The 12,641-nt window shown below is 36.8% G+C and overlaps 1 protein-coding gene across 1 annotated transcript in view; it reads left to right on the plus strand.

Annotated features, from left to right (window-relative positions):
* The window catches only part of TGFBR1 (transforming growth factor beta receptor 1), a 34,259-nt gene that overhangs the window by 1,042 nt on the left and 20,576 nt on the right, over positions 1-12,641 (plus strand). The window contains exons 2-3 of the mRNA XM_063159294.1: positions 6,013-6,264; positions 6,649-6,891. Coding sequence (XP_063015364.1) covers positions 6,060-6,264; positions 6,649-6,891 — 448 coding nt within the window. The 5' untranslated portion in view covers positions 6,013-6,059. The remainder of the gene's footprint in view (positions 1-6,012; positions 6,265-6,648; positions 6,892-12,641) is intronic.

Consider the following 12,641-nt stretch of genomic DNA (forward strand, 5'->3'; position numbering starts at 1 on the left):
AAGTGGAGAAGCACCACAACTTTTTCAGTTACAGCTTTGAGACATCCCCCAGTCTGGATCTATACCATGCTGTACATAATTCAATCTAAAATGGTACTCATGCTGAAAAAAAAGTTACTTAAAGCATCACTTGCTGTACTGAGATGTAGTGTTAATCTCCCATATTCTTACTGAAGACAGTGCAAGTTCTCTGATGTGGAAACAGTGAAATAAACTTAAGTTACCCATGGGTTGCTCTTGTATTCTTGAAAAGGTGCGGCAGGCTTTAATAATTTAAAGCTTTCTTACATAACACATTCAGTTTAGATGTTGAAGGAAATTTTAGCTCAATTTGAGCTTTGAGCTTCTTCCCTTTTACTGCCTCCCATCAATCAACAGTTTTCCCTTAATCTGAGGCATGAAATTAAGGTCTAAAAGCTTTGTGTGAAAACAAGGCAACAGACTTCCATACAAAACTTTATGGGTGGAAGTGATGGCATACTACCTTTTGTTTAAAAAAAAGAGAAATCCTCTATGTTCGATGGAATTGGGAGAAATCCAGGATTCCTGATCCATAACTCATCCAGAGGCCCTGGTATGGTTAAGGCAGTTAATTTGCCTGAACATTGTGGTCTGAGTTGATAAAGTAATTCAGGGTATGATTTGGCTACTGGTACTTCTTTTTGTGGGTTCACAGAAGTTGGGCATTTTCTGATTGCCTCTGCTGAGGCTGTTCTGCAATGTGCTGATGTTACTGTGTGGATGAGTCGACTTGCGAAACGGTTTATACAGAGGTCAGGCATGTAATGAATCCCAGCAGCTAGCTGAACAGTAGAGCAGCCTTAATTTTTAAGAGAGTCTGAAACTAAGCTTTCTGGTTTTCACTGTGTAGGCTATAGTCTTTAGTCTTTTGAGCTTCTGGGAAGTCACCACTTGGAAACTTTTGTATTCAGACGATTGCTTCTAACTGCAAACAAAGATAGCAATCTGATTGATACGGTGGAATAAATTTAAAAGTACAAGTAAAGATCTTTCTGTTTTCATAATGCTTGTGAAATTATTATCTGAGCTTTTAATTTTAGCTTTCTCCAGTTAGTTTGGTTGTTTTAAGTGCATTCTTCTACCGAAGAAGAAACAAATTGTTACTGTGTCATGCTCTAAGAGGGATGAACATATCTCTGGGTAGTATTTTGGAGAGAGGACAAGAAAACTAAAAGTGCCATTTGGCACCTACATTTTTACAGGGAATAAAATGCCACTTTTTTGAAGTTGGGATTTTACACAAGGTTCTATCATTACTTGCGAGTTGTGGGTACTTAATAGTAGTTTGTCTGTTTTGAGTGCATCGCTTTGTTTGGCAAGACATGCTGTTTGCAGGAAGGAAGTTTTGTTTAACAAACATGGATGAAATCTATGTGAAAGTTTTCCTGAAAACTTGATACCCAGTGCTGTTACTTTACAACAGTGAAACTTAATTAGTGCCTCTGTGAGAAAAATGTGTTAGTGAAGGTCATGAACTATTGTGGTTTTGAAAACTGTACCTATGCCTCAGATATTTTAAGAACCGAACCTTTTTGTATCTTGAGCTAAAAGAGTTCATAGATGAGTCAGGTGTATTGTTTGATGGGATTGTCTGAATTATGGACTCAGAAGCTGACTGTTGCACTGTTATGTATTATGCTTTTTTTCCTTTGGAAAGTTTTATTGGACAGGGAAAGACCAACCAGTGAGCACTACAGCCCTCTTGCTCATATCCCTAAAAATCTGGTTTTGTCTCTTGCACATCATAGCCTTGCTCCTTTATCCCTTGAGCTTCTGCATCTTGTGGAACCAAGAATTGTGATTGCTCCTCTGATGAAGTTCTACTTTCTGGTGAAGTTTTTGCTTCAAAATTTGTATTTTGCATGTAGGACCATTTATAATATCCCAAGAGAAGTGTCTTTTCAGCAAAATGTTGCTTTTGGGTGTTGCAACTATTTGTCTTTTTTTAAATTTGTAAAGCAAAGATATATATCATTAAAGTATTAACTGTGAAATTAATTTTTTGCAATAAGATGTGAGTTTGAGGGTTTTTAGATCACCTCACAAGTTTTAACTTCTGTACTGCTCCATGTTAGCATCCTTTGGAAGATGATGTCTCAACTTACAATTTCCAACTAAGAATTCTTTGGCTGAAGGTGCTGTTCTGTGCTAAACTGTCTGGTTGAAGTAGTGATGCAGGATGTAAACAAGTGTTGCATAGGGATTCAATGTGTTTTATGTAACTAAAAAAGGTTTTTCTGCAATTTTCTGTCTTCAGAAAGGCGGCAGATACAAAAAAAGACTATTTCAGTAGGTAACAGTCTGGTTTTGATACAGATTTGTAAAAGTTAAGTGGATAGAGTGTACTTAATTCTCTGTTCACATTTTGTGTATAGTATTAATACCTGAGCTCCTGGGAGCCGGCTGATTTTAGGTCTTGTCAAGCTGCATAATTTCAGTGTTTCATTTATGCAGCCAGCTTGCTTTACCCTCACTGGGGGCTTTCCACACTATAACATTCATGTAAGAGAGACTTGGTAAAGGAAAGGCAAAACTGTCAAACTCAGAGTCTGAGCAACTACACAGGTAATGGTATTCAACACAAGATATTAATCTTGTGGTATGAGAGATGAGAAATATGCTGTTGATCACTTGTATGACATGATACTGTCATAATGCACACACCCCCACTTTCAGAACCGTGTTGTCTCACTGTTTCTTTTAGGATAGTCAGTCTCAAAAAGCAGACATTACTATGTAGAGTGGTAATGGTGCAGTGACCAAAATGCAATGTACAAAGAACTGCATTGCTGTTGACCCAATTTCTGCTCTTGGCTATGTTCCTGATCGTCTGTATGACTTCCAGTGCATTTGTTTAGTTGTTTGTACTGTCATTTCCCCAACCTTGTATCATTTAAACAAACATGAACTTTCACTAGTTGGTAGTGGAGTTTCATGCTAGTAGTTCCATCCAAAAACTGTTATAATAATTAAAAAAAATAGTTCTCTGCCGAGGACAGGCTTGATTAAAAACTTTTTTATGCTCCTTCAGTAGTTGTGAAAGTGCTCTTTGTGGCAGTAGATTTAAATGGTGTTTTCCAAATGCATTGAAATGTGTTTTACCTGAGAGATTACTGGCTCTGGAAGATCAGCTTTCATCAGAGTTCTCAGTTTCTCATCCCTTTCTGTTATCATTCCATACTAGAAATGTATGTATTCATTAAAGTGAGTATGGAGATATGACTGGTTTCTATCTGAGTTTTTAAAGTTACTGTAAGTTTCTTTGAGAATAAGAGACTACTTGGATGAAAAGCAAAACATCCAAGAGGACAACAATATGGGATTCTTTTTTCTTTTCTATCAGTTATAAGTGAAAACACTTGTTTATAGGAATTAAATTATTTAACTACAGTTGGTCTTTGACTCCTCATGCTGATGTTTAATAACATCTATTATGTGTTCATGTAGTTGTAGTTTGTTCTTTACACACAGATAACTGGAGAATGAGACATGGGCAAGGATATTTCAACTCCTTATTTTTGCCTCCTGGTACGGATTGTTGCTGAAGATGCTGAATTAGTCTACCTTGTACTTAAACGTGGAAGATGTACTGTTACTTGCTCGAGTTGGAAGGCATGAAGAACTGTAAAGTGGCCAGAGTAGGAAGGGGCCTGAAGCATTTTTAACGAGTTGGTTTATTGGGTTTTTTTAAGAGTGTGTCCACTAGAGAGCAGCAAAAACCTGTGTTCCTAGAAGCTTTGCTGTTCAGCTGATTAGGCATTGTTTTCCCCTCTTATGGGAGGGGGAGAGTACCTTCAGAAGGGAGTAGTGATTTATTTATGCCGAGGAAATAATTCCGATGTGTGTGACAGTGGATTGTGTCTTGTCAGGAGACGAGAAGATAGTGACATCAAACCAGAACAAAAGTGTAAATTTTATCAATTTGCACTAAGTGGGTATTCTATAGCAAGAGAGAGGTGGGAACAAAGTGAATGAGGAAGATAGGGCACAAAATACTTTCTTTAGTCATGGCTGGAACAGTGTGTCTCTACAGCTTCACAAGATGAGGAAGATGACTAAGTGTAACAAGGGCAACCCAAATGTAATTTTTCATTTCAAGTAACTTGGCCTCTGCACAGTGACTCAATGTAAAAATGTCTGACCGAATATCTGTCTCTTGCTGTAGGCATTCAGATGCATGTGCTGTTGTGATGAGCGACAATTATTGTTTAAGTAGAAAAAAGTCATGGATTAAGCAAGTGAGATAAAGGTGTGCTCACTTTAAGAGTTGAAAGAAATAGTGTGTGTAAATATTTTAGGAAATTTTTAATGGTTTGGATAGATTGAAAAACATTTGTTCAGGCAAAAATTACCAAAGGGCCAGCAACATGAAAATGTTAAATTTTCTTGTTGTTAAACTGAATAATAAGACTTTCCTTACTTCCCTAATGAGGCAGGGAAAGATGTGCAAAAAGTGGTGCTGTTAAGCTTTACCTTCCTGAATGCCAGTTTTCATTTCATCTACCTTCTAATTATTTTTTTCAACACTCTTCATAGTAAAAAAAACTAAAAAATTCTAATCCCATTTGTAGGGTATTCTTCCTCCCTTTTTCTCACTGGTCTGTGTGCTGGTGAATCTCTCTGAAACAGGGTTATCTTTCTATAGTGGGTCCTAAGAATTTGATCAAATCTCTTCAGTAATAGTAGAAGATGATTGGCAGTGATATGGTTTGATTCAAAATCTTGGGGGAAGGGGATGTTTTAAGAGAATGCAATCTCAAAGTTTGAATCCTGAGAAACATGCATATGTATTTGAGATCAGACTGCCATTTATTTAAATCCATGATAACCAGTGACAGAGAGGCAAAATCTAAGGCAATCCATGTGATTATATTAAACTCTTGAATTTAGATGAAATGCTAGATTTCAGATTTGGGGGACCTTTTGATTGACACCTGTTAATCCTCATTCTTTTGGTGTGAGTTTTTGTATGTAGCCTTGAAAGAGTCTATTTTTATGGCTCAGGACATTTTTGCGGTTTTGATGATAAATGTTGAAGATTTTAAATTTGTCTACGTTCTCTATTTTAATGTTTCTGTGTGCATGTACACAAGTTCTAGGCCAGCTTTTGCTCTTCAGGGTCGAACAGGTGGGCTCAAGATGTATTGATACTTTCATTGGTGCTCCTGCACTATTTTCTGCATGGATTTGGTGTAAATGCAGGAAGGAGTGCAGAAAGAGCTTAGAAGTAGTAGTCTTCCTTCTCCAAGAACTTCTGCAATGTGAGGAATGAAACCTGATCATCATAGGGTGATTAGCCTGTCATTGCTGCTTCCTTCCCCTTGCCCTCTCCTTTACTACTGCAATTGATAGCTTTAGTAAATCACCACCTTCAGGAATGTAAGAGAGTGTTTTCCTGTGGCTTCATAAATAACAAATCTAAACCACACTCTGCTTCTGTGAAAGGATCATGCAGGGTTTGGTTTTTAATGAGGATTAAGCTGGTATTTGCCCTTTTGGCACAAAATGGAAACCATCAAGTAATGCATAACATACTAATCCTGGGTAACTAGCAGCATCCCATTTGTCGCTTACTTGAGCTGTACCTGTGGTTACTGTCGAAAAAAAATGGCATTATTTGTATTTGGTTTGAAAATAGCAGACTTTCATGCAGTGTTGTTTTGAAAGTCTAGAATTTTTGTAGGAGGAACTGTAGTGGTGCTTCTTTACCTGGAGGAACAGCTCGGATTTTAGCCTTTGTCTTTTAATACATTACTATGTAAAGAGAGAGGACTTCAGATATAAAATTTACTTTCTTTCACTCATCTCCCAATTTTATTGTCCCACGAAAAGGTCGTGTAGCGTTCTTGTTTTTTTAGTGTTGCTGTTCTGCGTTTATGTAACCAAAGGAGCCTCCTAGCACTCTGAATTTGTATTTCTTTAGTCATTTAAATTGCTTCTCAGCTCAGAACATGTACCAATACTAACATTAATGCTTTTTTCTCAATACAGAATTGGAGTGTTACTGCCAGCTATGTACAAAAGACAACTTTACGTGTATGACAGATGGAGTATGTTTTGCCTCAGTAACACGAACTGCAGACAAAATAATGCGCAACAGTATGTGTATAGCAGAAATTGATCTGATTCCCCGAGACAGGCCTTTTGTTTGCTCGCCCTCCACCAGAGATGGAGTCCATACCGTGTCTCATTGCTGTAACACACCTCTCTGCAATAAAGTAGAACTTCCAATTCCAACACCAGGTAAGGGATTTGGGATTTTTGCTCTTTTGTTTGTTTGATTTTTTTTTTTTTCATTTTTTCAAACAACATTCTGTAAGAGTGGAAGTGTAGATAAATTTGAAGGCCTAAAGTACACCTTAGATTCTGTAAAGACAATTTCATGATATTTGAACAAGAGTTATCTTCTGGATATGGATGTTAGGGACAGTTTTGAAGACTTGATTAAAGTGTAAATAAGCACATTGCTTTTGTCCTTTTTAGTACTTTGATTCTGAAAAAAGTTACTGTGCAAAAGCTTTAACAAATGCATTAAAATAATTTGAGTATTGCTGTGGGATACTATAAGTTTAGTAGAAAAAATGGAAATTAATTGGTTTTATCATTTTCTTTTATTTTCTCTTTCAGGCCCTACTCCAGAAAAACCAGCTTCTAACCTAGGACCTGTGGAACTGGCTGCTGTCATTGCTGGACCAGTCTGTTTTGTCTGCATTTCGCTGATGTTGATTCTATACCTTTGTCATAATCGTGCTGTAATTCATCATCGTGTGCCAAGTGAAGAAGACCCTTCATTGGATCGTCCCTTTATATCAGAAGGAACCACTCTAAAGGATTTAATTTATGATATGACAACTTCAGGTTCTGGGTCAGGTAATGGGACACTTCTAGTAGTAATTACTTTGTGCTTAAGAGCCTTGTAAGACATCTAGTTTTTTTAGTATTGTCAAATATACTTAAACTTCTAATTAACTGGTGAAAATACTAGAAAAGTAATTTCCTGTACATTCAGTCAACATTAGTGAAGATTCAATGTATGGAAATAAGTGAAGAAAAAGAAACACTGAATTGTTACTGCCCTTCCTTATTCTCAAAGTAGGCTGATTTATATAAATTATATAATTCAGGAAATATCACAGTCATCTATCGTAAATGTTTTGTGTTCTTCGTAAATGTTTTGTGTTCTGTAAGGCTGTCACTTACCTTTTTTATTCTGTACAGCCTATCTACACAACCATTTTCTGTGGTTTTTAGATAATTTTGTGAAGGGTATTTTTTAGCTTTCAATTGAAAACAAAAAATTGTAGCTATTGGTGTATGAAGAATATTGTGAGTTAATATTTTAGCCAGTTCTTCCCTTACAGAAGATATTTTTCAGTTGCAAATAGCATTTCTGGGTATAGAATGGATGCAGTATGCTGATCAAGTCTGATGAATGTCTGTCCCTTTATTTTGTGGTTTTTTTGTTTTAATTCTGACTTGAAGAGGTGTTGCTCTGGGAAGATGAAGCATTACTCTGTTCACTGCATAGAGTTTCAGCTATTGTAACTGACCATTAATTGCTTATAGGATTATGGTGGTCTCTGAAATAAAAATGTAGTTTAATAGGTGTTGTTAGGGGATTATATGCCAGGTAAATCATTGCATAAATTAATGGATCTTTGGCCCATGTTAGGGAGAGAGACATCAGTTTGTGTACTGCAACCTTTTACCAACCTTCTACTATATAAAATTTAAGTAACTTAATACTGAAAATATTTCCTACTACTTTCAAACCTGTGTGTTGAAACAACGATGCCCTTTCAGAACACTTTCTACAAAGACTGATTCTCAATTGCTGCATCCTTTTTTTTTTTTTTTTCCTTGGAACTGGAAAAAAATTAAACAAAACCCAAGTATCGAGGTTGTTTTTCTTTTCCAAGGACAGTAACTGGTAAAACTGTTTAGAGTCCGTTGCTTTGTCAAATAAAATTATTGTAACTTCCTGAACATGTTTAAAATCTAGATCAAAAGTTCATTTTAGTCATATCTTTTCTAAAGAAGGTGAGTTTGCACTAGATGTGTAGGTTATTTTTTCAGCTGAGAAAGCTTTTGTGTGTTCAATAAGATTTGATCCTGGTAAGGGTAAGTTTGTTTTCTGGTTAGAACTGGAGTTTTAGTAATTTGTGTTCATATCAATTTTCTCATTTACTTGCAGAAGTAGCTAAGTCAGATAATGAAAGTGGTTAATAGAACTTCCAATGTATTGGGCTAGAGCTTGATAAATGCAAATGCTGGACTTAGGTCTCCAGTTTTGTTTGTTCTAGGAAGGATAGACAGTAGTCAGAGATAGAGATAATATATAGGAGTCAGAGATTTACATATCACGGAATCCAGGAAAATGTGATATATATAATTGTTACACTATTAGAAGTGTGACACTCTTACTTAATGTCTGCAGATCTAGACTTTTCCTAAGGAAGGCTAAAAACAATTTCTAATTAAAATTCAAACTTAGTTGTTAATTGGTCTTTTCATTCATTATCAGGAATAATCCTCTGTTTTTTCTTCTGGCCTTCTTACCTATGGTGATTCTGAACCTCTCTTTTTGTTTGAGAACTCTGGAAGTACTCCTTCAGAATAAGCTCTTGAAAAGCAGAGACTCCAAGTTAGAAGAAACTTATGATTATTCCTCTGGAGCACATGGCTAGAAACTACTGACCCTTCCCTTGCCTATGTGCAAATTACTTTTTAAGTAAAAGGAGCATGCTAGGGAATTGCTAAGCTTTCACAGCTGAATTCAGGGCACTCAGGCTGGTGTAGACTCCCAGAGCATCTGACCTACTATGGTATTTGAGCATTGGCTACTGGTGAGTGCATCCAAGGAGCAAAACCAGCAAATGTGGTTGAATTTGACTTATCCCTAAGGGAGCCTCTTCACTAATTTGCTTTTATGCTTGAAAGGCTGTAAAACAAGGCTGAATGTTTCCTTAAAAGGAATCTTTTAACTTCAGCTGCAGTGAGTTCCATGTTGTTGAGCTGTTTGTAAGACCAGAATTAGCCTTATTTAGTGTTCTCTACTTGGCTTTGATTATGACAGTGAAATAGGAGATGCTTCAGGTACTTACTTTCTGTACTGTTTGTTGACATTGTGTGTATTTGCAAGGACTTGTGTCACTTTGTCTCAGAATTAGTCAATAAATGACTATACAAATTCATGGTGCCCTAGTACTTGAATTGATAACTTTTGTGTCCCCTGAAGTATGCCTACAGCATTTGAATCTCATTTAAATGTGTATTTTAATCCAGACTTCGGGTATAGCACATTTAAAGTTGAGAAGACTGTACCTTTATGGAATAAACTGGAGGTAGAAAAAAGGGTCTCCAAAGGGAGAAGAGTTAGAGCTGCTGGTTAAAACAGTGCTTAGCCCTGTCAGAAATGGAACTGTCTGAAAGGGATGGTGTTGGGACAAGAGGTTGCCAAAACACAATGGAAGTGTACAAAACAGGCAAAATAATCCAGACCCAAGAGGCACAGCTAAGAACGTGTTTTGTTTGGTGACGCAAAAGCCACATTCTACTCTTAAATTCATGGTGAGAGACCAGAAAAGCTCATAGTAAAATAAAAAGAATTCTACCAATTTTGTTAATTCAGTATACTCTGATGAGAAGTGTATAAAAGAGAGAAATAATCAGAGCTCTAAAAATGAGCTTCCTGTTCAAACCAAAAGGGAGGAGGATTCATTTGTTGCAATGATGAATAGTAAGCTGCTATTAATTATTTGGTCTTGACTTAACATTAGTGTTGCCATGCTGTTCTATGACGAACAAGACCTGAAATAAGGAGATACTCCATGAAAGGCATTAATGAAACATCTAAAATAGACCATTCTGGCAAAGCTACAGCATCTAAGAGAAGGATTTCAAAGCCTCTTAGAGCTGAGAATGATTCTCAGATCATGATGCAGATCTCTAAATATCAACTACATATTGTAATGACAGATGGGGATGCCCATCTGTTACTGTCTTAACTCCCAAATGACGAAGTCACTTAGTTACGAGGGGTAGGAAGAATTGCCTACAACAAGGAGAAGCTTTGGATAGTATTGGTAGGTGACTTCCAGCAGGAACTTAAGCTATTTAGAAATCTAAAGGGTCACAGAAATCAATGCAAAGTTGAGTCAGCTGAAGTGACTATAAAGCTCCTTAAGAACTATTTTGCAATTCATAAACTTGAAGGGAATAAGATTTTCACAGTTCATGGAATGTTGGTTTTTTTATTACTCATCAGAGGAAGTCTTACGCGTGGAGACTTACGAACAAGAACAAAATTCTAGCTGCTACTTTTGTTGGCTTCCTGCAGTGCTCTAGAACTTACTTCCTGAATTATCCAATTCAGTTACAAACTCCTTATGCATTAGAAAGTCACTAAACTAATCAGAGTACACTTAATATATGAAAAAGAAAACTAACTTTCTTTTTTTGTTAGATTTCCAGAAGGATTGAGGATACTGTATGATATAAGAAAATTATGATGAAGGTTTCAGGAATAAGTCAGGTGACCATGGTGTCAAGGATGACCTAAATTCAAGGTGTCAGACACTGAGCTGTTGTTTAATTTAATGTGGGCTCATATTTTCTTGTTCTCCTGATTGGCAAACTGGCTATCATCATTCTTCATGCACAGTTAAAAGGAGGTGTATCCGAGAGCATGGAGTACAGTTGTGCCCAATGTGTATGTGAAAGGCTGAGGCTGTAGCTGTCTCCTGTGAGATACTTTTCAGGCACTCTGGTTCACAGCACAGCAGTTGCTCAAGTTCCTGGTGATACAGACTTGTGTGTCTTCTGTAGCAAAATGAGAGAATTGCTCAGTTCCAACAGAAAGTCTATAATGAATTGCTATGAATGCAAGATAAATATGGATTCCAATCTTCTAGAAGAAGCAGTAGTAAGGGAAAGATTAGTTTCAGACATACAGAAGCAAGTTGGATCTTGTAAATATTGTAAAAATAAATATAGGAGTAAGTGGATAGATCACAGTAAGGTTTTTATCCTAGAGTGACACATTGATTTGCTGAATGGGAGTTTGTAATGTGAAATTGAAATGCATTCTGTCTAGAAGGTTTAGAGGTTAGTATATGTTTAGCTGATATCCTTGGACATATATGTTAAATAAGGAGAGATGTCTATAAAAGGTGCAGCAAGTCGAGAGGAGTGCATCTGAAAGTGGGAACATACAGACAGTTTTCTGATACAACTCTATGGCCTATCACCCATTTCAGGTGCACAGAATCAGCTTGTACTTGACATATGCTTATAAATTTTGCAGTAGTGCATAAATTCTAAGGAAGAAGCTTTCTCTGGCCAAACAAGTAAAATTTCACATTATCACGGTTCAGTTTGGTCCTGTGTTGTTTTCGTCTGGCCTCTTCTGCATTTCAAAAGTCTCTCCATAAGGAATGAAGGTTAGGCTTCTCAGAAGAGCCTCTATAGTTTGGGCATGCAGCACAATTCACCTGAGGACTATTACAGCAAAAATTTTAACTTGCTCAATGGACATTATTACAACACCTGACAATGATTAAATTATTGGTATAGTGTACATTTTTTTTCCTTCCTGTCTTCGTGTTGGTATGTTGTCAGCATAGACCATGCAGAGAATTCCTGTAGGTCTAGAATTTTTGAGGAGCTGTTCTGAACACTCAGTGTTTTAATTTGCTCTTCTCAGACTGAGACACAAGTATGGCAATGCTTCTAACCAGATCAGATGTTCTTCTAGTGCCGCTGTTAGCAAAGACTGTCCGAAGGTGGACAAGAATTAATTATCTGAGCTATTAGTTGGGATTTGTTTTCTATAACATAAGGAAATGCAGGTGTTCTGTCCGATATTGGAACAGTGATTATGAAATAACAGATTACTTTGTAAAGTGTTTGGTTAAAGTGAAATAATCCTATACCAAAAGAGCTTATCGTAAGCAGATAACCTGGCTGATGTTTTCATCCTGCAGTGTGGTATCAGTGTGGAATCCAGTGACAAGCCCTGCAGTTACAACAAGAAAGATTTAAAATAAACAAAAACCTAGCCTGGTTGAGGGATGCCAGTGCTGCTTGTTGTATAAAATTACTGAAGAGGTAATCTGTGTTGAAAGCATGTAAATGTTCCAAAGCTATAAGACCTTGATGAATGTAAACATTTTTCTCAATTATAATTACAGTGAGATGCACAAGAATGGCCTGTAAAGCGGAAAGCTTGCGTTACAAGGATGTTTTCCTATTTTACAGTGACTCGGGATTACTAAGATGGTATTGGCACACCAAAATCCAAATGGGTGTGGATTTTCAGCAGTCGGTGTTGCTGATAAGTGTGATTTAACTAACTTAGAAATGGACTATCTAGTGATAAGCCAAGTAAATTAACCAGTAGCAAAAGTGCCAGGAGAGTTGTGGGCAGATCCTTTTTCCAAAAATAAAAAAAAAACTCCCTTTCATCACTAACAAGCAACCCAAAAGAAAACCCTAAACCTGGTCCTGACTGCCTCATCATTGCTTCTTTTTTGCATTTAAATAAAACTTTATGGCTCAGCAAGTGACAGCATTCCTAACTGAAAGGAAGTTTGTGTTGTGCTTTTGACTACCATAGTAGT

The sequence above is a fragment of the Melospiza melodia genome, chromosome 1, assembly GCF_035770615.1.
Source record: "Melospiza melodia melodia isolate bMelMel2 chromosome 1, bMelMel2.pri, whole genome shotgun sequence".
Taxonomy (NCBI): Eukaryota; Metazoa; Chordata; class Aves; order Passeriformes; family Passerellidae; genus Melospiza; species Melospiza melodia.